At 49.8% G+C, this 25,716-nt stretch overlaps 2 protein-coding genes across 3 annotated transcripts in view; one reads left to right on the forward strand and one right to left on the reverse strand.

Annotated features, from left to right (window-relative positions):
• Positions 1–25,716, reverse strand: part of Ccdc33 (coiled-coil domain containing 33) — a 96,672-nt gene that overhangs the window by 36,582 nt on the left and 34,374 nt on the right. The window contains 6 exon segments of the mRNA XM_057768685.1: positions 7,434–7,567; positions 8,132–8,261; positions 14,972–15,092; positions 16,230–16,321; positions 19,266–19,375; positions 24,967–25,100. Of these exon segments, the coding sequence (XP_057624668.1) occupies positions 7,434–7,567; positions 8,132–8,261; positions 14,972–15,092; positions 16,230–16,321; positions 19,266–19,375; positions 24,967–25,100 (721 nt within the window).
• Stra6 (signaling receptor and transporter of retinol STRA6) overlaps positions 5,615–25,716 on the forward strand; it is an 89,221-nt gene continuing 69,119 nt past the window's right edge. For both annotated transcript variants that reach the window (XM_057768686.1, XM_057768689.1), the window contains exon 1: positions 5,615–5,715. In XM_057768686.1, the coding sequence (XP_057624669.1) occupies positions 5,705–5,715 (11 nt within the window). In that variant the 5' untranslated portion in view covers positions 5,615–5,704. The remainder of the gene's footprint in view (positions 5,716–25,716) is intronic.

Below are 25,716 nucleotides of genomic sequence, written 5' to 3' on the forward strand. Positions count from 1 at the left end.
CCAGCCTGGGATACACACCGAGACACTGTTTCAAAAACAGAAAAGCAACAACCAAATTTGCAAGTGCTGGGAGGCCTGACATGAACAAGAGCTCCCTGGAGATGGGCTGGGGATGGAAAAGACAGGCCAGTGGGAGGGAACACAGGGGAAGGAAGCGGCTTACGAGGAGCTACAGAGGCTAGAGAAGGCTCCTGTCAGGAAGTGAGGGAGCTCCTGTCATGAGAAGCAAGCCAGAAGCGTCTATAGTTCCGTGTGTGTGTGTGTGTGTGTGTGTGTGTCTCCTCTCTCTCTCTCTCTCTCTCTCTCTCTCTCTCTCTCTTTCTCTTTCTCTCTGTGTGTGTGGTGTGCGTGTGTTGGAAGAAATACTAGACTCCCTCCTCTCTGAGGTAGGCTGTATCAGAAGAGTGACATGGGAGACCATATTGTCCTCAGAGCATGCAGCACCCATGAAGGCAACTCCAGAGAGAGGAGAAGAAGGTGGGAAGCTTGGAAGAAGGTGACAATCCCTGCCCCATGCCTTGTACCTTGGCCCTTGGGAATCTGAGACCTTTTTTTTTTTAACCACCCACACCTGTCCATTGTCTCTTCACCTTGGATAGGAAGCCCCTCTAGATTGGACCTGAGCCAGTGAGGGAAGGGTACTGTGAGAGAGAGAGGGATGGGACAGAGCTTTCTGTATCCTGCCATCTGGCCTGAAGGAGTGAGGACAGAGAGCATAGGGGACCTCAGGGAAGGCAGCCAGGGATATTGTGAAATGTTGGAAGGGGAAGTGTCTCTTTTCTGGGCCCATCCTCCTGCTATGATGTTGTTTTCAGAGCTGGACTCTTTGAGGGTGGGAATAGGATCTTCCCAAGGACAGGCTAACAGAGAGAGTCATGTCACTCTGGATATTGGCTGTCCAGGTAAATGAGTTTGTTGGGGAAATGGTGGCAGTTTTGGGTCAAGATTTCTCTAAGGACCAACTCAAAGCAATCACATGGTGATTTTGAAGAATTCATCCAAAACCTGTCTGATTGTATTTGTCCTCTACCCTGTCTCTCTAGGCACCTGGCTGACTTTGCCTTTGACTGGTAGCCAGAGAGGGCTTTGTAATGAAGGCTCCAGGGTGGTCCCTTTTCATGGCCTCAAGTGTTGCTCTACCATACTTCCAGGGAGAAAGGGAGTGACGGGTCAAAGGGACTGTGTCTGCCACCTGTCTCTAAGAGCAGGGCCTCAAATGCACCTCCTTGTAAGAGATTCCCCACATTCAAGGGGCTCCAAGTCTTCCCCGTGTCCTTAAATGTTGCAGGCTAAGGAGGGGTGGTCACACACAAGAAGCCTGATCTCTGCCTGCCTGGTGTCCCTCAACCCTGGTCAGCCACTGAATCTTGAATCCTAACCCTGAGAGAGGGAACTGTCCCTAAGACCAAAGTGCTCATGTGGCCCCGTCCTGTCTCACTTAAAAGGAGGAGCATTTCCTGGCAGAGGCAAGAATGGGCCACTCAGCAACTACCCTGTGCACGCCAGGGTCAGTGAGGGGTATCTACTCATCTTGGGCTGCACTTCAAAGAGGCTGCCTGCAAGCTGGAGGGTTCCCAGGATGTGGTGGAATTATTAAAAGAAGGCAAGCTGCCTTGCTTGGAGAGGCAAATCCTCTTGTGGGGGTGAGGAACAACACATCCACCTCTTCAAAGAGAAAAGGTTGAGATCAAAGCAGGAAAGCAGGAGGCCAAAGGCTGATTCCTGCCTGTCTGTGGAGTGGCCCTGGGCTCATGAATTCTTTGTGCCTACACCCTTTACTGTAGGTAAAGTCCACTTTACTGACTTCACGGAAGAGAGGACCAGACGCATGCATTGTACTTCACACACCTGCATGTTTTGTTCAGGCGGTCTCCTACACATGCAACTCCAGCTTCAGATAGATCCCCAGAGGCAGCAAACACCCACAGAGAAGCAATACATCAGGGTAACCACAACCCCACACCCTCTGAAGCATAATATTCCAACCCAGAGCTAATGCTTGCATAATATTCCAACTGAGCTGGCAGGCTGTGGTCGCTGATCAATCTGCCAGCATGCCTGCTCACTGATGGTGCCATCCATGCGGAAAGCTTGCTGGGGTGTGCTGCAGTCACGGAGGGCCAAGCTGGGAGCATGGTGCAAGGGGAGGCCCAGGAGAGGCAGGGGCTCTCAGTCTGAGTCTCTTAGTCAGCTGCTGTGTCATGTGGGGCTGTTGCTAAGGGGAGTGGGTTTGCTGTCATGGTAAAGCAAAAAGAGAGGACAGGATAACCACCTACAGTGGTGGTTGTGGCCGAAGATGTTCCTGTCCAGATTTGTTGAGAGAGACCTCTGCTGCCTCCTTTTGGACATCCTACCACACTCCTGTCCCTGATCTCAGAGTGGCTGGCACAGAAACCATGGGTATGGCAGACTGAGCTTGGCAAGTAACCAAGGAGCTAGAACAACCTGTGCTGAACCTTCAGCCCCCAGGCTTGGAGCCCTTCCTCTCTACGCCCATCCTGGCCATATGCAAGGAGTTACCCAAGGATAGACTTGTCAGTTGTGCTGGTCAGGTGTCCCAAGACACTTACCACCTCGAGCTGCTCTGCGCAGCTGGAATGAACACAGACTCCTGGAGCTTTTAGGCTGTGCTGGGAGGAATTACTGGGTGGTCCTTGTTCTGAGTCTGCCATCACTGGCCCATAGACTGCACATGGTGGAGCATAGCATGGACCACAAAGCTGAAGTCTGCTCCAAGGTGGAACATCAAGATGGAAGGATCCTGGTCTCTCACAGTAGCTAAGCTCCAACTTTATTCAGATTGGGATGCCAAACAGCCTTTCCAGGGACTCTGGATTTTATCATCTCAAGGAACATTAGGCTGTATATTGCTAACCTGTATCTACTCATGAACCTATGTATTCATTCTAGTCTCCATCCTCTGATGCCTATAAAGGGAAAGATTTCTTGGTCTTGTTTAATGTACTCTCTCTTAACCCAAGTACACAAGGGTTGATGCGTACTGTTAGCAGGTGTGTGATAACTATGCTTTATCGTGAAGGTGATGGGGATCCAGGGAGAGGACCCCTTTAGATCTCCCTGAAGTACCACCTGACCCGTTCACCAATTCTCAACACTCTTCATTTGACCCTTAGTGGGAAGAGGACAAAAGAATTAGTGTCTATACTGGGTGAGGGTCATGTCCAAAATTAGTTGAGAATTAATGTACCTTGAGGAACACGGGTTTTATAACCCCAGGACATGACCCCACTTCAATCCACAAGGTCACATGGTGAAATTTTTGACCTGCCCAGTGCCTGGCATGTAGGAAGTTCTCCTTAGATCTGTATAGCATAACAGATGTCATATACTCTTTGTGTCTGTACAGCACAGAGATGGCTGTCATTGCAGCAAGGACTTGATGACGAGTCCACTCACACCAGCATCGCCACAGCCACTCCCCTAACTTGGTCTTCAGCATTGTAGAGTCAAAATGAGTCACTTACTGGCCAGCTCTCAGTTGGCATCTCCATGGAACAGCTGAGCCACAGAGAGACTGTGTGTCGACACAGGAGTGAAATGTCCGTCATTTTACCTCTGTGTGTACATATGTGTTAAATGCAGGCACCAATGAAGAGGTGTGTGCACATGCAAATCTATGCATATGTGACTGTCCCCGTGTAAACACTCATGCGTGGCTGCATGAACATGTAGACATGTGTAGAACTTCTGTGAACAAATTCTTGACTGCTGGGTCTGTATTTCTGCCAGTACTATTTTTTTTTTCTGGTACACACCTAATCTTGGTCTCTTTTCTTTCCCTTTCTTCTTAGAAATCCATTACTAAAAGGTTTCTCCCCCACCTCTATGGGAAGGGGGCTAAGGAAAGGGAAAGCTAAAATCACAAGGCCCAGATCAAAACACTCAGCAGCTAAATGAATTCGGCAGCGTTTTCCCGCATGACTTGGAGGGATAATTTAGTGAGGCCGCCAGCTGGAAGGAAAGGGATTAATTCTACACTTAGCACAGTTCCAGTGAATAATTCATCACTGGAGACCTTTGTGCCCAGCCTCTGGGCAACAGGGGACAAGTCCTACCCACCTGCCTGTTGCCTGCCTGTCCCCATCATCCTCCCAGCCAGGGCTACCTACCTCTTTTTTCTTCTCTGGCTGCAGAGTGCATGTGTCTTGGGGCAAGACAGGAGGCAGAGGGAGATGGGGAGAGACTGGTAGTGGCTATTGACAGATCCTAGACCCTGAGAAGGCCTGGGATTCTCTAAGATGTATTTTTCCTTTCCCTGCTTCTCCTTTCTTAGGATTGAAACATTTTTAATTGAAATTTTTAGTTATTATACATGACACACATGTTATTATTAGTGATTACGCTTGAGCATGAGTGTGTGTGTGTACATACACATAAATGTCAGAGTGCAACTTTGTGTACTCAGCTCTCTCCTTCCACATTTACATGGGTTCTAGGAATCCAGTTCAAGCTGTCAGACTTGAGCCATCTCAGCAGTCCTGAGTCTTTTGCTTTGGGCGACCTCTCTGTGGGTTTTTCACTCTTGCCTTTGGTTTAGTGGTGAGTACAGGTGTGGGTGCCATGAGCAGGGATTAGGGGGATCTGGAGGGGATGATGATGACCACACTGGGGCTTTTGTGCTGTCATTTTCCCAGCCTCCTCATGCCACATACCATGAAATTCCCACATTCTTCATGGGTAAGGACAGAAGACTCTGAACTACCCCACAGCTGTCGGATTTTTTTCTGTTCTGAGAAGCTAGCAAGAGTAGATTAGCCCTTGATCAGCTCGTGAACATTTCCTGGGTTCGTGGTCAGGTTGCCCACACCCTGGTACCAGAGGGGAAAGTGGGGAGGTTACAGCGGGTGACTTTCACTAGTGGGTACGCTAGAGCCATGGCCTGTGTCAGAGCCGGAGTCAGCCACTAAGTGGCTAGAGGAGGCGTGGCCTCCCCCAGGCAGGGCTTGCCCTAGTAACCTTCTACATGGATCAACTCTGCTGTGGCTGGCAGTACCCCAAAATGGGTCACCAAGCCCCCACACCTTAATATTTAGATGGCCAAATAGCCATCACTTTCATGATTCTGTTGGGCTGTCTGACACAGTGGCCCCTAAGACAATATGATGATCCCTTTTTAAAAAAAAAAAAAAAAAAAAAAAAAAGCACAGAGTCTTCTCTGGCTGCTGACAGAAGAGAAAGTCAGAATTTCAAAGTGTGCTGGGGACTGGCTGTGCCTGCTGGCATCGCAGTACAGGGACCCTGGTAAGAAGGCATGTGGGCGGTCTCCAGAAGCTGAGAGCACCCTGGCTAGCAGCCAGCAAAGAATCAGGGCCACCAGTCTTACACTGCAAGGAACTAGATCCTGCCTGCACCCCTAAAAGAACCCCTGTCATCCCCACGGAACTTTGACTCCCAGTTAAGCTGGTGCGGGTTAGGTTAGGTTGGGGCAGAGTGTGCAGCCCTTTGTTCGTGGCTTTTCCTAATTGGAGCACTCTGCCTGGTTTCCTGGGGCCTCAAACCCCCTTAGAACTCCCTAGCTAAACCTACAGGTTCTTTCTTCTTCCTGACCCCAAGCCCTGAGGGTCAGCCCCGTGAAGGACATCATCACTCACTTTATGGTTCTGGGGGCCACGTCTGACCTTTCTCCCTTACCTCAGAGGAAAGAAGCTGGAAGGAGAGATTCACCGTGGGGGCCTCTCCGTTGATGGTTTTCAGGTGGGTGTCCTGGGGAGGAGAAGGGGTAGTGAGTCAACATGGCCAGCACAGGCAAGGCCTCTGCCCCACCTCTTGTTCTGGCTCCCCCGGGAAGAGTGTGGGAGGAAGGGATGCCTGAGCTGGCCTTCTGCCTCTGTTCCAGCACCGCCTCCACACGGCCCTTCTCACTCCATTCGACACCTGACTGGCACCTCCACACTCATCTTCTGGCAGAGCAGAAGTTCCTGCTTGCTGTTATGTCAGAAGTATTTAGGGAAATGTATTTAGGCACAGAAATAGACAATGGTGCTGGGTACAGCGGCTCTTGCCTGTAGTCCCAGCGCTTGGTGAGTGGAGGCAAGGGGATTAAGAGCTCAAAGTTACCATTGGCTACATAGCAAGGTTTGACCCAGTTTGGGATACCTGAGACCCTGTTTATATATATACAGTAATGATAAAATTATTTTTTCCAATGGGGATTGAACTTTTCCTCTTGCAAGCTTGCATACTAGGCAAGTGTTCTTTCACTAAAGCTACATTCCAAGCCTTTAAATTTTTTTTTCACCTTTTATTTTGAGATAAGGTCCCCCACACTGGTCTCAAAATCATTCTGTAGCCCATACAAACCTCAAAGTTTCCATCCTCCTGCCCAGCTTCTGGAGTAGCCAGAATTTATAAGCTCTGCCAGGTTAGACATTATTGGAATCTATTCTAAGTGCTTTATGTATTTCCTGGCTAAATCCCGTAACAACCCTGTGAACAAGCGCGGTTCTGTGTGTGTGTGTGTGTGTGCATATGCTATGCGTGTGCATATGTGTGTGTGCGCATGAGTGTGTACATGTATGTGTATGTATGTGTGTATGTGTGTACGTGTGTGTATGTGCATGTGTGTGTGTTATAGGCAAGGAAACTGAGGCACAGATAGTATTTTCCTCACAGAAAGGAATACTGTCACCTGTAAAGCTGGCAAGTGGTGAAGCCGGAATCTGAGCTCCATCAGTCTACCCCCACAGAGCCTGAGTGTAGCCCTCTGTGTATTGTGTGGATGTGTGAATAGAGATGAGAAATGAGGCCTAGAGAGGTTGTCATCTGTCCCATGTCCTACAGGAAGATGGGGTAAGGAAAGCCTTGGGCCCAGCTCTGGGAAAGCCTGAGCTCTTGCTCTTACCCCCTGAGGCCCCAGGTTTGCTTTTCAGGGGCTCATCCTGGTTTGTCTCTCAAGCTCCACAGGTAAGACCAGTCTTCCATGTTCCTCACACCTGCAGGTGGGCACTCTGATAAGTGTGAGGCTGTTAAGGAGATGGCTCAGCGGTTAAGAGCATTGCCTGCTCTTCCAAAGGTTCTGAGTTCAATTCCCGGCAACCACACGGTGGCTCACAACCATCTGTAATGAGGTCTGGTGCCCTCTTCTGGCCTGCAGTCATACACACAGACAGACTATTGTATACATAGTAAATAAATAAATATATATATATATTTTTTTTTTTTTTTTTTTAAAAAAGAAGTCACATTCAACTGGATGCCTTCAATCCGAGCACTCAGGAGGCAGAGGTGGGCAGATCTGAGTTCGAGGCCGGCCTGGCCTACAGAGCAAGTTCCAGGATAGCCAGGGCTACACAGAGAAAGCCTGTCTTGATTCCCTTCCTCTCAAAAGACACCATTATTCCCTTCTGTAGGTGTGGCCATGGAGCTGGAGTGGGTGGTATCATGTGGAGGACCAACCAATGGTAGGGACTTACAGTGATGGGGAGCCGTTCCACACACAGCCCTTTCAAGCCTTTTCCTGTCAACATCTTGTGGTACAGACGAGGCGTTAGTGGTAGCACAGAGACACCCAGGGGCTGTTTGAGGGTCCATGGTTCACTGCTTTTCACTGTGGGAGGAAGGACCAACTGAAGCTCCTGTCAACAACTTCCTTTTCCTGCTGCCCAGATTCCTAGATGGGTTTTTAGACAGGCTCCATCCTTGGCATTGGACACGCAACTCTCTAGGTTCCCACTGCCCCTGGTTCCCTGCCTCCCATTTTCCCTTATACACACACACTTGGCCATATTCAGAGATTTATCAGTTCAGAGTGACTCTAAACAGATAGGTATTCTTCTGACTCATCCTATCTCCATCCTCTAGTGTGTGTGTGTGTGTGTGTGTGTGTGTGTGTGTGTTCCTCTGCTATTCTCCAGTATACCCTCTTCTCACTGATGGATGCTACGGTGTCCAGGCAGGGATAGGCCCACATTTCCTGGCCTGTGCTCTGTAGCTGTCCACGGACGTGGATTTAAACTAGACTTTCTTCTAGTCTTTGCCTGTACTGGGGGTTCCTGGCTCCTGCAGGTCCTTAGGCAGTCCTTACAAGAAAGAGGCAGAGGCAGGCTGTCCAAATGTTCCTTAATAAGATTCTCCTGATGAATTCTGCCCTGATGGGACACTGGGCACTTACTTGAAGCAGAAGGGTAATACTCTAGCACCAGTGCTGTGTCCTCTGAGAAATTGGTGGCTCCATCTCGGCCTTGGAAGAGGAAGGACTGGTTCCATATGGGCTGCTCTGGGGGTCCCCCGGGCCTGGACAGCTGGAAGAATGAGAGAGCAGCCGTGGGGTCATCCTTTCTTCTAGGTTTGGTTGCACATGTATCCGTTTGTTCCAGTTATAAAAAGGCAAAAAAAAATGGTAAATAAAAGGGGGAACTTCTATATTCTTACATTAAGACAACCACTCAAACTGGGCAGTGGTGGCGCATGTCTTTAATCCCAGCACTTGGGAGGCAGAGGCAGGCAGATCTCTTGAGTTCGAGGCCAGCCTGGTCTACAGGGCAACACAGAGAAACCCTGTTATCAGAAAAAAAAAAAAAAAGATGGTCACTCAATACCACCGTGTTCCCATTTTTTTTTTTTTGGTCTAATTACCACTCTGCCCTTTTCCGTTCACACTCAAAACAGAAGCACATCCAGAGTCTCAAGAAACTCTTGTTACTCATGACTTTAGTAACTTCAAGATATCCTACGTTTGGTGGCACAGACCTATAATCCCAGCACTTGAGAAGTAGAGGCAGGAGGATTGGGAGTTCAAGGACAACTTGGGCTATATAAAGAGTTGGAGGACACCTTAGCTATGTAGCAAATTTAAGGCCAGCCTGGGTTACATATGACCCTCTTAAAAATCAAAACAGAGTCCATCTTCCCCAGAAGATGCATTATCATGTCCAATTGCCCTGATTTTTCCTTCTTTTAAAGTTTTTAATGTGTGTGTGTGTGTGTGTGTGTGTGCATATGTGCATGTGTGTGTGTGTGTGTACCACAACACATATGCAGAGGTCAAAGAACATACTTGTTTGAACCAACTTTCTTCTTCCACCATGTGGTAGATTTTGGGTAATCAAACTCAAATTGTCAGGTATGGAAGCAAATACCTTAGTGCTCTGAGCCATTTCGCTCTCCCATTTTCTGATATTTTTTTCCTCTGACGACACTATGCTCGGTGTTCCTTGCCGCACACCTCTGCATCCCAGACTCTTTTCCCAGTACAAATACCTAAAGTACTGCTCACTGAAAATATTTTCAAGCTCTAACGTGCTTGCTAGATGTGTGTAGTGTTTCCCAGTGCTGTACCAACACTCACAGCCCCTGTCTATTCCACACAAGTTACCCCAGACCTGCCCAGAAGGCCACACAGGTCCTCAGACCCCGGAACGTGGAGTGCACACATGGGCATGGCTTGGAAGAGGAAATGTAGCAGCGCTGACTAATACCCAATGAGGGAGACCCTGGGTGGTCCCAAAACCTCAGAGGAAGCAGGGCCAGAAGAGGCCCTGAAGGGGGATGTGGCATGGTGAAAAGGGGGAGGGGCTTTCAGTGGGAGGGTGACACAAGCCACAAAGTGTGGAGGAGGCATACAGCTTAGGACACGCGAAGGGTCCTGGAAGGGGTGGAGGACTCATGGAAAATCCCAGAACCCACATAAATGGTAGAAAAATAGAAAAATAGGAGTGGTGCAGGCCTACTCCTCCTGACTGGGCGGGGCTCTCACGTCTCTAACACTAGTAGGCTTGCTCTGGTCCTCAGGAGTCTTGCCCAAGGCTTGTCTGAATCTTTCCCTGTCCCCAAGGAGACGGTTTGTGGTCAGCACAGGGACAGATGAGCACTAGGATGGTGGCTGGAGTCATGGACACATCGCTAAGGTGTCATGGTGGAAGCTCAGGGAGGGTCGGTAGTGGAGGCCCCAGAAGCCAGACCTGAGTTCTGTGAAGCTCGGTATTGGTCTCTTAGGATTGATCCCCACGCTATGACTCTCCCACATCCTGGGTATCAGAGGGGGGTGTCCTCATTGCCTGGGTCAGCTGCCAGGCTCCAAGGCCCCCAGGGAGGAGGGACTGTGACTTGGTTTCCTGCTGCCTCATTTGTTGCCCCTATCCTGGGAGAGGGTTATTTAATGGATGCTAGCTGTCTGCTGTGGGATTTATTAACAGATCTAAATGGAGTCTACACGGCAAGAGGTGGTAAGTGGCTGCCTGCCCAGTGAGGGACAGCCCTTTCCCTGAAAGGGTCCCAGGGTAAGTCTCCTAGGAGAAAGCCCTTCATACCTGGAATATCGGAGGGCAGATAATACATATTTTTTCTTTCTCTTTCTCTCTCTCCCTCTCTCATACACAAATATACATAAAAATCTGTTATCAGCCCCGTGAAGAGGCAAGTGCTAGTGGCTGATCTGAATGCTGTGCAGGGGTGAGGGGGTGGGGTGGGGATAGGGTAGTCATGGCCTGAAGATGCTAATGGGAAAGGCTATGGAGGGCTTTGGAATTAAGGAATATCATTAACCCTCAGCTGTCATCTTCAGAAAAGCCATTAACCCTCTGCCACTGAGGCAGACCTGCCTTCCCCGGGGACAGAGCCCTCATTCCAGGGGCCCTTGGCCCTTCCTTCTCCTCCTATTTCCCCTGGACTCACCCTGGCTCTCACCCTCATCCACTGCTGTCTGCTCTGCTCAGGAACAGCGGAGGTATGCTGCAAGGAAGAGCTGCTGGCAGCTGGTGCTGCCTGGGGCTCCCAGCAAGATAGGACCCTTGGCTCTGGGCCCACTTTAAACTTATTGTTTGGATCACAGCAGGTCCCTTTCCCTCTCTGGGACTTAGTTGGTTTTTTGTTTGTTTGTTTTATGTTTTGTTTTGGTCAAATAAATGCCTCTTGCTTCACACTTTGAAAGCTGTTTGCAAGGCTGAAGGAGACAATGGATGTTTTTCTAGAAGGCGGAAGTTCAGTTTGACTTAACTTAGCAAATATTGCCCGGGACACCATGACGGACACTTGTAGGGTGTTGGATTGACTATGGGAGAGCTAGAGGCAGACTCTGCCCCCTCCTAGAGCTTATCTTCCGAGAGTATATCTACGATGTGAATAAATACCCACCCATTCCTGCCACCGTGCAGCGGCCTGATCAAGTTCTTGTGGTAGCAGTTAGGATATGTAAGGAGAAAGCCACACTGCTTAAGAATATGGGGCAGGGCCGGGCGGCGGCGGCGCACGCCTTTAATCCCAGCACTTGGGAGGCAGAGGCAGGCGGATCTCTGTGAGTTCGAGACCAGCCTGGTCTACAGAGCTAGTTCCAGGACAGGCTCCAAAACCACAGAGAAACCCTGTCTCGAAACCCCCCCCCCCAAAAAAAAGAATATGGGGCAGGGAAGAGCTGAGAGTTGAGCTCAAGGTTGAAGGTGAGAGAGGTCTGAGACAGAGAATAGTGGATGAGTCTTCCCCGAGGCTGGGTGAGAATTGGAGTGATGAGCTCTTGTATCTGGACAAACAGTACATAGGTAACCGGAGCTTGGTTCTGGGTTAGAGAAGGCTGAAGGGGCCCAAGAAAGCTTGTGGTTCAGGGCAGGGCATCCCTTACCTGCTTCTGGAATGGGAAGGCTGAGACAATGGTCCAGGCAAGAACAGCAGCCTGAACTAGAGTGAACCCAGGGTGATGGGAAAGACTCTAAGAGCTTGGGAAGACTGGGAGACTGGCGCAGGGTGAGATGACAGGCACAGACGGTTCTTCTCCTCCATTTGTGTCCCTCCTGGGAGCTCTGCCCCCATGCTGCAGGTTGTGAGAGCTACAGGAGCAAGCAGATGGGTCCAGCTCACAAGTCTGCGTCCAACCGGATATGTCTGATCTATCGCTTGATTGGCCAGAGCCCAGGTTTTGCCATTCTCACCAGGCTGGGGGGGGGAGCAGAACAGATTGGGGGTGACCTGGTACGTTCTGGGGAACAGACTGGGGGTGACCTGGTACAATCTGTGGTACAGTCTGGGGGTGACCTGGTACATTCTGTGGAACAGATTGGGGGTGACCTGGTATGTTCTGTTCTCCTTGCCTCACAATCAGAAGCTAGAGCCCTCTTATCCGGGTGGCTCCTTTCTTCACAGCTGCTGACTTAGTCTATCAGCAAGTAGAACCACATCCTCCTTAGGAAATGGCTCAAGGAAGTGCTTATGACCCGACTCTGACCAATGAGACCAGAAGGAAGGTTGGTTGGGAACTTAGTAGGAGAAGTTAGTTACTAGTTTCTCATACAAACCTAGCTCTTTACTAGCCTTTGATCATATCTGGGCCAGAAACCTGGGCCACTTGCTGCCAGGAGCAGTTAGTCGCCCAAATGATCATTGCTAGGTGTCAGAGATCATGTCCTTAAGGGCTACCACGGGGTGACATCTGATGCAGAGACTGTGATGTACGGCGGTAGAGAGGTCCATCTGAGTTGGGGTTTCTGTGGGGCTTATCACAGGCATCAGATGCAATGATAAGGCTGGCCTCAGGAGGAGTTATATCATAAAGACTGTGAAACTCTGAAGGAGACAGAAGGGACTCCTGGCCTGGGTTAGCTCTTTTAGTCTAACTGCCTAGTCAGGTAGGAATCAATAGGTCTGGAGGAACCATATGGTTTGTTGAAGGTCACACACTAGCAAGCTACAGAGCTAGACTCCAACCTAGGTCTGCTGGGTCTAGCAACCACTCCCCAGGGGGTTGTGGGAAACTCACAGCACTCCAAGATGTCAAAGAAGACCAGACTTGGAAATTACCTGGTTCAGTCCCCACTCCGTCAACTGTAAAGACGATGACGCTCAGAAGGGACAGGTAGGGGACTGTGTACTCTCTAGGCTCAGAATTCCTGATGGGACCCCTCTTACTTCCCAGCCTGTCTCTCTGGTTTTCCCTGTTGGCCCCTGGGCCTCTCTGCACCGGCTACATGTAGCTTTAGACCTCATCCAGATGCCACCATACTGGGTAACCTTTAGCAAGTGTCTTGTTGCTGGGCTCTAGCCTTGAATCCCACACGTGGGAAAAGCACTGGAGAACTCTGTCGTGAGGCGTGCCTGGCCCTTTTATGTGTAGTAGGCAGTGGAGACAGCCAGTGGTCAGGCCTGGAGAGACTCACTCATTAAAGCAGGCAGTACCTCCTGCCCCTTGGGACAGCTGCCGATTGGCTCATAATTTTCTGTGCAAATGCAGGGCCATGTGTGAGGTGACTCTGGGGAAATCAGGCCAAGGATTGGTTTGATTTTGAAGCTGTCCCCATGATCCCCCCCTTTATCCCACCCTTCCCTGCCTACCATCACTCCTGCCTGTGTCTGAACCTTCTTTAAATGTCTGCCTTTACATGAAAGCTAGGGCTCCAATCGAGTGTCTCGTTCTAATTTTAGTGGACAGATGACAGGAGGGACTTCCAAGAACCCCCTGTCTTCCAAGCTTCCTTCATCATGTACAGCAAGCTCCGAGTGGCGTGCAGTCTACAGGAGGTCAATCTGACCATTTCCTGGGTCCAGCCATGACCTGTGTACCCCTTCTCCAACATATTTAAGCAAATACCTTCCTGCCCATTCCCAGCACTCATGACATCTTGGGTTATACTATATACTATACAATATAGGTGTTTTCACTGCCCTGGACCAGCCCTTTCATAACAAAACATCAAACCAATGGGCTGGTGAAATGACTCAGCACTAAAGAGACTTTCTCTTAAGGCTAGCCACCTGAGTTTGATCTCTGGAACCTATATAAAGCCAGTTCCACAAAGCTGTCCTCCGACTTCTATGTGTGTGTTGTGGTATGGTTGCCCCCTCATTATCAATACATTGATAATGAATTGAAAAGGAAAAAAAGCCTAGAAAGTGATGACTGAGTTGGCGTAGTGACACATGCCTGTTTTACTAGGGCTGGGAGGGTAAAGCAGGCAGACGGAGAGTATATAAGGAGACCCTGTCTCAAAAACAAGGTGAAGGGTCATGACTTGCCTTCCCTAACCATCCTGACATCAGCATTCCATCTCTCTCCTTAAAAAGGTATTATGGAGGTTGAGAAAATGACCAGTTCTCTGAAGACCTTGCTAAAGATCTGAGTTCTGTCCTCAGCACACATATGAAAAAGCTAGGCAAGGTGGTGAGCTCCTGGAATCCCAGCACGGAGAGGCAGAGACAGGCAGGTCCCTGGGACTTGCTGGCCAGTCATTCTAGCTGAGTCAGTGAGCTGCAGATTCAGTGAGACAGTCTCAAAAAATAAGGGGAAGAAGGGCTCTCAAGAGAGTTCAGTGGGTAAAGGTGCTGGCTGCCAAGACGGATAACCTGAGTTCAATCTTTGTGTCCCATATGGTGGAAGGAAAGAACAGGGTCCTGCAAGTTGAACCCTTGACTTCCATACTTGTTCTGTGGCATGTGAACACACAACACACCCCAAATTTAAAAAATATGAAAACAATCGAGTAAAAACACTGCATGTTGACCTCTGTTCTACACACACACACGCACACACATGCACACACACATGCACACACATACACACACGCACACACACACGCACACACGTGCACACACACATGCACACATGTGCACATGCATATTCACACATCATCCTAAGTGATTCACACCCACAAATCAGTAGTCCCCTGCTCTCTCATCTCCCCAATGATAACACTGTTGTGCCTTTTGTCCCTATGACTGTTGATTTGAGGCACCCCACGACAGGTGAAATCCATACGATTTGTTCTTTGTGTCTCCTCTTTTCTGCTTTCCTTAGCTCTGACAGTCCCCGTTGGCTTGTTACTAGATTAGACATGATCTGGGTGGATGTTTAGTATCTCCAGGAGTCCCGAGGGCAGGTTCTGTGCAGCACATGGGAGCGGATCCTGGGCAGCAATGAGATGCAGCGAATACTTCTCAGCATCAGCTGAGCTGCCGCCTGATGTCATGATGAAGGAATGTGTCAGTTACCAGTGTACTCCAGTGAGAGGCCATGGCTGGGAAGGAGCCATACCTGAGGATACCCGTTCTGGCTGACCCGAGGCACATCAAAGTTCATTGGTGATGAAATAGGGAAGGAAATCTGGGTGAGGGGCAGCCCCACAGAGGCAGGGTCCCATCTGGTCTGGTTGGCCCTGGAGAGACAAGGAGACAGGAGTTGGAGACTATCTGACCTGTGGCCAGCCTGGCAGCTGGGACTCACACCTGGTGGACTGGGTTAAGGTGAAGGGGTGAGTGCAGTGGCCACCTTCTTTAAGCCTTGTAACAAACAAGCTGGTGATCTCTGGCCCAAGCCTTGGGAAGGCTTATTTTGGTCTGAAGATGACAACGGTAGCTCTCAGGCTCCCTCAGCAGTGACTAGAGATGACCTTGGCTATATCAGAGCCAGTCAGCTTTACCATCTTTAAAGGGGACCTTACCTTCCCCACCTCATCTTTGAAAGTCTTTATCAGCATTGTTCCTGACTTGTGGGAATCCTGGCTTATGCTTACGGGGTGAAGAGCCTGTGGGGGAACGTGCATACAGGCCTGCAGTTTGGGTGCAGTGGGATATTATCACTGCAGTGGTACGTTAGTGGTTATTCCTCCAGTAAGAAAATGGGGCTTTTAGGGTCTAAACACTCAGAGCTGTAGGTAGTCAGGAAGTCAGTTTGGACAGTAGTGACTGGCAAAGCCTGACTCCAGGAGGGGTGCTGGCCCAGAGCACACATGTCGCTTGAAGAACGTTCCCCTCTTTGGGCTTTAGTGGTCAAACTATCTGGATCCGTTCCTGAGCTTGTGACTCTAAAGGAGATCTGGGAACAGTGGAGACCACAGACTCCTCCAGGAGGCCGAGAGAGAACCCTCCCAGCAGGACTAATGTTCCAAGTTGGCTTTATGTCATCTACTGGGGACCTGCAACAGCAGGCAGGATCCTGAATGAAGCCGTGAGCCTGACAGGGAAAGGGGACCATGGCCTGGTGAACTTAGGATGGTAGGCTTGTTTGTTGTGGGGGGGGGCAGAGGTGCTCCTGGGCAGGAAAAGGGGCCTCTCTTGGGCTTCTTAATACCAGCTCCTTCCTGTTTTTTAGGCCCTATACGCTCAAAAATCTCAGGAGAGAGCCCCACTTTCCCCTTCCAGGGCTTGGGTCTTCTGGAAGAGAAAGGCAAAGCCTGGTATGGGAAGCTCACTAGAGCCTCAAGTCAAGGTGTGTGGGGAGCTTAGAGGGAACTTAGGTGAGGGGAAGTTTTCCCCATCCCAACCCTCTGCCCTCCTAACCTGTACCCACTTACTTAAACTCAGTATAGTTGGGAACCACCCGAGAAATCACCACCATAGGGCTGGGGTTGTTGACCAGGGGCTCATTGACTCCCTGAACCAAGACCTGGAGAAGAGAGGAGGAAACAGGTGAAGTCTTGTGACTTGTGCCTCCCACCACTTCCTTAGAGCCTTTTGGCTCTCAGCTGAGCCTCCCAGTGAGCCTCTGATGTCAGCGCAGAGCCGTCATGCCCTGTTGCTCACAAGAACTCTGACAGGTATGCGGGCTGAAGGCGATGGTGCAGGTGTGTCTGGAGGGGATGGACAATTTACACCTGCTGTGTGCTGACTCTGGCCAGGGGTGAATGAGACACTGGTACGCAGACACCTGCTCCTGATCGTCTGGTGAGTAGCTGAAGCAATTTCTTTTCCCACCGTGTCTCCTGGTCTACCATCAGTAACAGACGGGTGTTCTGTGGCTGTGACTGTGACATATTCGGGAAGAAGGTCTGTACTGCAACAGGAGAGTGGGTGGATGGGCTGCTGGGGGCAGGGTAGCTCAGACTCTACTAGACAAGGCAGAGATTAAGGCAGGAGTGGGGCAGCCTTGACAGTCCTGGAGGTGTGGCCCCTCCCTGGATGAAACTTGGGGACAGCAAAGCCACCTTGACTTTAGTTTTCCTTGTTCCATATGTTGGAGTAATTGGCTGTCCTAGAAAGGGGCCAGACAGAAGAAAGGGAAGAGATGCCTGCTGACTCCCAAAGGGTGGCTGTGGGAGAAGCAGAGATGTCGTGCAGGATCTCTGGGCTCTTATATCAGACTCATTTGGGTCTCAGTGTCCCCAGATGTGACATGGGACTCGAGATCAGTCATTGCCCTACCAGGCTTATGGTGCTCTATGGCAAGGGTTCGGATCAGATCTGCTGGGGTAGGAGAAGGCTAGAGTCAGAGTCCTGTGGGTCACACAGAGACATCTGTGGATGGGAATCTGTGGCTTAGGGAAAGGCTCAGGGCCCAGGAGCCTGGGCCGTGCCTGCCTCAAACATCTATGATTCCTCCCGAAGCTGTTGCTGGGCTGAAAGGTAAGAGATTATGGTGTGGCTCGTGCTCGGTCTGCCCAGTGGCTGAGGGTGGCTGACGGTGTATAAATAGCTGTTGGAGGATGAGTGGGTGAAAGAGGCTGTGAACACTCAAGCAGTAGACCAGCCAGGTTCAGGAAGGGTCAGGGAGATGGCAGGCTTTGTCTGGCAGTCGTAAGCCCTACGTCATGGGTCCTTACTCCAACAGGAGAGGACAGACCTGAACACAGCCAGGGACTGGACCAGGGTATTGAAGATGGGCTTTTCCTTGCTCCTAGGAGTGCAAAATCCAAGGGAGCCTATTGTTGTTCCCTGAAATACACAGGCACACGAGAAACACAGCTGCCACTCAGCCCCTTTTCCCTCCATCCAAGGGCAGTACAGGAAGGAGAGACCAGGGCACTTTTGTCCCAATCAGGGATCATCTTCACAAATTCTGGCTATTTTGTTGTTTATGTTTTAAATATTTTTAAAAAAATTATTCTTATTGTGTGTATGGTATGTTTGTCTGTGGGAGGTGTGCTTGTGCATGGTCCATGCGTGTGTGTGTGTGTGTGTGTTGAGAGTGTAGGCCACAGGACAACCTTATGGAGTCAGTTCTCTGTGTGTATTTCAGGGACTGAACTTAGGTCGTCAGGTTTGCACGCGAACACTTTGCCCACTGAGCTGTCTCACTGGCTAATTTGGAAAGGTCTCATCGCTTTTGTCCTTGTTGATTTCTTCCCCAGACACCTCTGATCCATACTCTAAGGCCAATCGGAGGCAATCAAAGGCTCCACCTGTCCCCACAGTCCCCCCAATGCTGGTACCTCCAGAGCGGTATGGTCACAGCCAATGTAGCGGGGTAGCAAGTTGCCCTTCCGAACCACGGTGGCATATAGGCGGGTCTTGGCAGTGTCTTCATCAGCATTCTCAGACTGCGTGGGGTGAAGACAGGATGGAGACAGAAGAAACATAGGAAGGAGCATGTCTAAGGGGCAGAACCTGGTCATAAATCCAGCCCTGTGCGGACACTTGCTTATCATTGCACCACTGGGACTCCAGCTGTAATTAAAGCTCATGGTCCCTGGGAGCCCTTCCAAGAAGATCAGCCAATAAATCTCCCCTTTTCCGTTTGAATATTTCATTGCCCTCGCAGATGCTACTGCTGCCTGCTCTCTGGGTGAAAATGTGATAAGGAGGCCTGCGATGTAGGTGGACAGAGGGCTGGGGTGGGGGGCTAGGGGCTGGCAGAGACAGATCTAGGGCTACCTCCAGGGTCTCTTGGGGAGGAGGTTTGCTTTCCTGCCTGCCCTGGTTCCCCTTCAGTAGTCCTGGAACCCAGGGAAGATAAAGATCTCTGGCATCATAGTGGAAGAGTTGCTTGGCAGGAAGGTGAGTGCCAAGGCCTGAGGGAAGGAGAGGGATGGGAACTATCCATGCTGAGTTCTTCCCATGTGCTGGCACTTCACCCATTACCACACCAGAGCCTGTCCAGAGGTGCCATGTCTTGCCTTCGCTATGGAGTAATGGAGGACTGGGGTACAGTGGCCTCCTATGGGTATACAGCTAGGAAGTGGCAGACCTGGGAAGGAACCCAGACAATCTTATCTCTTATTGTCCTCTCTTTTGAAAGGAAAAGTTCTGGAGTGCATGTTAGAGGAGAGCAAGGAGATACTTCTTTGTGGTCCAGGACCAGGCACTCAGTAGGTGCTTAATAAATGCTTGATCAATGAGAGTGGATCTTCCCCTTCACTAGTCAGCACTAAGGAGTCTAGTCCAAGGTTGAGAGGCTGGAATTTCTACTCCAGGTTGGTATTCAGTTGTTCCCCTTACAGGGTTCATTCTGGAGAATGTTTTGCCTACCAAATTTATACTCCACATCTCTGGCTTGGGAGGAGCATGACCTGGGCCCACTCTCCACTCTATTTTCAGAGAACATTTGGGAACACCAAAGCACTTGCCCTAGCCAGGCAGAGGTTAGGCTGAGCCCGGGGCTTGCTTAAGCTTACCTTCTTAAACTCAAAGTGGTATGGGTGGAAGACACGTAGGTATTTAATGGGGATTGTATAGGACACCAGCTCCTCTTTCTTGTTGTTGTCCATCACCTTGAGGATGACATCTGGAGAGAGTGGAGGGTGGGGAAAGAGCTTTCCCAGTGACGGGAGACAGCGAGAGGCAAGGGACATTGTGGAGACAGACAGATGTTGGAACACATGGAGGAATGCAGGCCTTTCCTTGGGTAGCTCTTTTCATAGAATTAAACACTCCCTTCTGGAGTGAGGAGGGAAGCTCAGAAAACTCAGGAAAGCCATGAAATGGAAAGGCTCAGAAAACTACAAAATTCACAATCCCCCCCCCCCAGATGATAACAGCAGTCAACAATTACTGATAAAATGAGATTCTCTGGTGGAGCTGCCTGCAAACTATGCCAGAATCTACACCACACACACACACACACACACACACACACACACACACACACACACAGATGCTGCTTTTGTGAGTTGCCTCCCCAGCTGAGGGTGAGCTTTCCAATGATTTTGCTGCCTCTGAGCCCCCATGCTCCTATGACTGTACTGGCTGTTTTTTGTCGAGTAGGTACAAACTAGAGACTGTGGATTAGAAAAGCAGTGGAATGCTTTAAGTTCTGCTTAATGGGCCATCCTAGTAGGAGCATGGAAGTCAGTGGTGCTGAGTGTGATTTGATGAACTGTGGGGGCCTGGCTCAAGATGTCTCAGAGGAGAAAAATAACAGTAATATGTAGCCTAGAGATTGATCTTATGATATTTTGGTGAAGAATGTGACTGCTTTTCACCCTTGTCCAAAGAGTCTGCCTGAAGCTAAAGTGAAGAGTTTTAGATGAATTCCATTGGCAGAGGAAATCTCAAAACAGCCTAGCATAGACTCTGTCGTGTGGTTATTAGTGGTAACTCTAATGAAGATTTATAATGAAAAGGAGCAAGTTGGGCAAATGAAAATTCAAAATGAACAGATTGAGAAAAGGGGCACCAGGAAGTAGAATGGAACTAAATCCTGTGTTCAAGGAGATAAATCAGATTAAGATGTGGAATAAAGGGAATGGTGACCCAGGGCAAGATCCCACCCAGTTTAGCTTCCAACTTGTGAAAAGGGATAAAGAAAAGCTTAGAACTGGGTATGGTGGTTCACACCTTTAATCCCAGCACTCAGAAGGCAGAGGCTGGCCCATCTCAGAGTGGGAGGCCAGCCTGGTCTACAGATCCAGTTTCAGGACAACCAAGCCTAGGGAGTGAAGGAAAACTGAAAGCTGGTCAAGATGTAATTGAACAAGGGGGCCATGTTGTAGCCCCAGCTAGCAGCAGAACTTGGCAGCTTCTGCCCTGTGGTTCTGGCTTTAAGGACAGAAGGAAGAGGTAATAGAATATTCCTCCATTACTCCTCAGCGATTTAGGAAAGCTGCTGAGGCCAGGCGTTTGCCAGGGCTGTCCTTGAATGGAGACCTAGAGAGGCCATTGTGTGAAGCTGTAAAGTTGAAGCCTGAATTGCCTTGGAGATCCTAAGATATTGGAGATGCCAGAGCTGTGGGATACCTGTTGAGGAAAACTGCTAATAGAGAGAGAGAATTTCGTTGCAGTCATCAAACTAAAAGGAGTTGAGATCTGAAGAGTGCTTTGACATCAGACATGGAGAAGCAGAGTTTGGAGTTTGCCCAGCTGGTTTTTGGCTTGCTTTGGTCTAGTATTTCCTCACTATGCTTCCTTTCCTATGTTTTAGAATGGTAATGTATATCCTGTGCCATTATATGTTGGAAGTCTGTGATCTGCCTTTTTTTTTTATTTTGATTTTATAGGTGATTACAGTTAAGATCGCATGAATCTCAGAGGAGACTTTGAACTTTGGACATTAAAACATTGTTGAGACTGTGATAGACTATAGGTACTTTTGAAGTTGGACTAAATGCATTTTGCATCATGATATTGTTACAAGCTTATGGGGATCAGTGAGTAGAACTTGGTAGTTTGAATGTAATCACCCCCCATAAGCTCATAGGGAGTGGCCTACTAGGAGGTGTGGCTTTGTTGGGGTAGGTTTGGCCTTGGAGGAAGTCTGTCACTGTAGAGTCAGGTTGTGAGGTCTCATATATGTTCAAGCCATGCCCACTGTCTCGGTTCACTTTCTGTTGCCTTTGGATCAAGATGTAGAATTGTCAACTCCTTCTCCAGCACCATGTCTGCCTGTACGCCACCATCTCCTATCATGACGATAATGGACTAAACTTCTAAAGCTGCAGCAAACCACCCCAATCAAATGTTTTCCTCCTTAAGAGTTTCCATGGTCACAGTGTCTCTTCACAGCAATAGAAACTCTAAGTCATGGAGTTACAGACAGATGCGAGCTGCCGTATGCCTTCTGGGAACTGAGTCCAGGTCCTCTGCAATAGCAACAAGTGCTTTTAAACACTAAGCCATTTTTTCCAGCTCTGCTCCAAAGAAATTAGAATGAGATCAGCACACCATTTAGTAAACATTTCCCAGAGACAACATTGTCTCCTAAAATCAGGACAAACTTTAAGGAGAAAGCCAGCATCCTGGAAATGATCATGGTACCCACTCTTGAGCACCTGCTGTGTTCCAGGCACAATGCTAAAAATTCCCTAGCTAGAATTCTTATGAATTCTTATAACAAGTATCATCACCTTTCTCTCTAAAATATGAGCAGTGGCATTCAAAGGGGGCATGGAACTGGACCAACACCCCACAGCTGGGAAATGGTGGCAAGGAGTCTAGATTCAGGGACTCCATTCATTTTCCCCATTCTTGGAAATCTGTGAATTTTTTTTTCAGAAGAAGAGGTGGGGAATGAGGAAAGAGGAGAAGGATAAAGGGACAGGGGAAAAAAGATGGAGCTGGAAGAAGGAGAATCTAAAGAGATACAGAGAAAAATGGGCAAGAAAGGACAAGGTGTTTGTTTGAGGAGTGCCCTTCGCTAGAGGACGTTTGAGCGCCACTAACAGCTGCTGCCCCAGCGCTGTGCACCCCTCCCACCTGCAGTGGGGTGACAAGAGGATAGGAAGCTATTCTTTCTAAGTCTTCCTTACAGGTACCCTGAACACACAGAGAGGGGAAGCCACTTGCCAAGAAAGAAAGAAAGAAAGAAAGAAAGAAAGAAAGAAAGAAAGAAAGAAAGAAAGGAAAGGAAAGGAAAGGAAAGGAAGAAAGGAAAGGAAGAAAGAAAGAGGCACTGGAAGGCTTGTAACTGACCAGAAGAAAGCGTAGTACCTCCAGGATTGGAAGTCAGCAGGTCTGGATTCTTTTACTAAGGAGCTAATTTTCTTTCTGGCCTCTAGGAAGTCATTTATCCCCTCTGGGCTTCTGTATAACATTAATACTTTAAATAACCAAACAGAAAAAAAAGAAATCTTATCCAATTCCTAAGATTTCTGAGGAAGAACTTATGAATGAGAACCACCTATCCCTCACCCCGGCTCTCACCAGTTTACCCTTGTTAACCATCTGCAGCTCTCCACACAATCACCCATCCCTGAACAGATTTGAGGAGATTCTGCAGGGGGAGCCCTGCACTCCCAGCCAAGGTCTGACAACACTAGCCAAGGAAGCGGTAAACACATACCCACTCCCCACGGACTCTGAGTCCCCCAAACCAATTGGTATTTATGAGACCCTATATCTACCTATCTTGGGACACCCTGTTTTTGTAGGAAACTGGGCCTGAGCTGTAACTGGGGGGATGGACAACCATTCCTTCCATGCTCATGTCTTCTTGTTTCAAACAGGCTTCTCCAGCTTCCTGCTTGGGCACTGAGCCCTTCTGCTTCCCACCACTCCTTTTGTGTGGCCAACAAGCCATTTTGGTTACCCGCCCACTTTGGCCTTGATCCAGGGTCTAAAACCCCCTTTTGCTTTTCATCAACATGTCCTCAAGTCACCTCCCCCACCCAATCCTCTTGCCTCTTGGCCTGGCCCCCACTTCCCTACCTCCACTGTAGATATCACTACAGCAACCAGTTCCAACTGGGTTTCAACAAGCGACTTCAGTCTGCAAAGAGGTGCCTGCCAATATTGTCTGATTTGTGTAGCCTCCTCACCCTCCTGCCCCTCCTGTCTTTCCCTTTCCTGCAATTAGTCCTGCTTCTGGCTACACAAAAGACTCAAGACCACTGACTTTGCTACGTCCTCCCTCATTTTATTCCAGCTGTGCATGGCAGAAGGCAGGGGCCACCTACCATCCCTACTAGCTTCCTTACACACACACACATGCACACACACACACACACACACGAGAGAGAGAGAGAGAGAGAGAGAGAGAGAGAGAGAGAGAGAGAGAGAGCGCTCATGGGGTAGGGAGACTACAGCACAGGCAGCAGTATTATGCAATGGCATTCACAGAAACACACAAGCCAGCACACAGGTCCTTGCAAAGTGTGAGTGTACAAGCACACATGTATATCTGTGAAATCCCAGGGCTGTTTTTGCTTCTGTTCCATACCTTCTCAAACCATCCCCACAGCTCCACTTCCCCCTTTACAGAAAGGAAACTATTCCCCTGCCTGCCTGCAGCTTCTCCTCGTGGGTGGGAGTCCACTGCACTACCTCTTTCCCTCCCACGGTCTCATGAGAGTCAACTCTTGGCTCTGGGAGGTGAACAAGGACAGTAAAGCCTGCTGTCTCTTCTAGAGCCATCTGCAAAAAGTAAGGATGCTGATCTGACTAGCTGAGTCCAGGGACGTGGCAAGGGACCTCTGTTCTGTGCTATTAGTGCTCCCAGGCTTCCCAGAGCCAGTGCTCCCAGGCTTCCCAGAGCCAGTGCTCCCAAGCTGCCCAGAGCCAGTGCTCCAAGGCTGCCCAGCGCCAGTGCTCCCAGGCTGCCCAGTGCCAGTGCTCCCAGGCTGCCCAGTGCCATTGTGCCTAGGCTGCCCAGCACCAGTGCTCCCAGATTGCCCAGTGCCATTGTGCTCAGGCTGCCCAGTGCCAGTGCTCCCAGGCTGCCCAGAGCCAGTGTGCCCAGGCTGCCCAGCACCAATGCTCCTAGGCTACTCAGTGCCAGTGCTCCCAGACTGCCCAGAGCCTGTGTGCCCAGGCTGCCCAGCGCCAGTGCTCCCAAGCTGCCCAGTGCCAGTGTTTCCAATCAGTTCTGGCATCAGCAATCAGTACTTCGATATGCCCAGCCTAACCTCTCACTTGAGGGTAGACATTAGATGGTCTCACAGTGAGAAACAACAGGGCACACTTGCGAGCGTCTGGTCTAGGACCAAGGGAAGACAAGCCGGGGATAAAGATCCACTCAGGACTTGTGCTATTTAAATTCCCTAAGCCTTAGTGTTTTCTTCTAAGGAGCATAGCTCCTCTTAGGAGGTGGTGACTCTAATGATGGATGCATGGGGACATGCTACAAGACTATAAAGTGGCGTTTCCATGGGACATGGCAGTAATAACAACCATGAAAATAATAACAACCGCCATAAAAAACGATAAGTTCACATTGTCTGGAAAATTCATTTATGTGGAACAACTCATTTTTCCTGCTGGGGGTGATGAGGCGTGATGGGATTATGATTGTCTTTTTCAAATGCTTTTATCGGAGCCCAGGGAGGTGTTCAGGTGATCTCCAGCTGTGTTGGGAGGAGCCCGCTTTTGCCTTCCAAGGTGCGTAGAGCTGTGTTCACCGCCCCTCCCACATGCCAGCCCCCAGCCCCAAGCCCCCAGCCTCACCTTCTTGTCCTGCATCCTCTGCCTGGATCTCCACTTTCACTGTGTCCCCCCAGATGGGTGTTCTGGTGGGTTCTGAGGCCACAGAGGTCACTGCTTTGGGGCTGTGAGCGGTGGCTTCCTCTGATGTGGTTTTTCTGGAGAGGAGGGGTGGTTGAGTTAGGAGCCTTCCTGCCTGCTGTGACCCCTTCCTGGGCTCCACTGGGCAGAGGGTAGACAGAAAGTGGGCAGCTCTCCCCATGTAGACCCACATGCCATCCTGGGCTCAATGCATGCCAGGCTTCTCCCCTCAGCTGTTCTGTTTGGTGACCACCCCATCTTGCTGACCACTACGGAGGCCTTACTTAAGGTTCAGGAGCCGGAAGTTCAAAGTGAAAGCAGGGCAGATGTCATGCCTATCTGATTTCCTTCCCCTTGCCAAAGAGGGATCCTGGCAGGTGCATCTATGCCGGGACCCCATCTGGACCTTCTTCTCTGGAGGTCTGTTCCATGGGAGGTTGCTTCTGGATAACAGTTGGCCCTGTGCCACCCCCCTAAGCTGCTCGTTCCTGGCTTTCATTTCTCTAAGTGTGTGGTCTGGAGTCGCAGGCTGGCCCAGATGCCTCAGCTCTGAGCCCTCTCAGTGTGGTATACTATTTCCTTTCCCACTGTGTTCAGAACCCTGGGGTGGACACAGGGTGCTGGGCACAGGGCAGAAGAGGAAGCTTCCTGACCCTTGAGCTCTCAGGCTCTCAGGGGCAGGCTTGCGGGTGA

The sequence above is a fragment of the Chionomys nivalis genome, chromosome 4 (genome assembly GCF_950005125.1).
Source record: "Chionomys nivalis chromosome 4, mChiNiv1.1, whole genome shotgun sequence".
NCBI lineage: Eukaryota > Metazoa > Chordata > Mammalia > Rodentia > Cricetidae > Chionomys > Chionomys nivalis.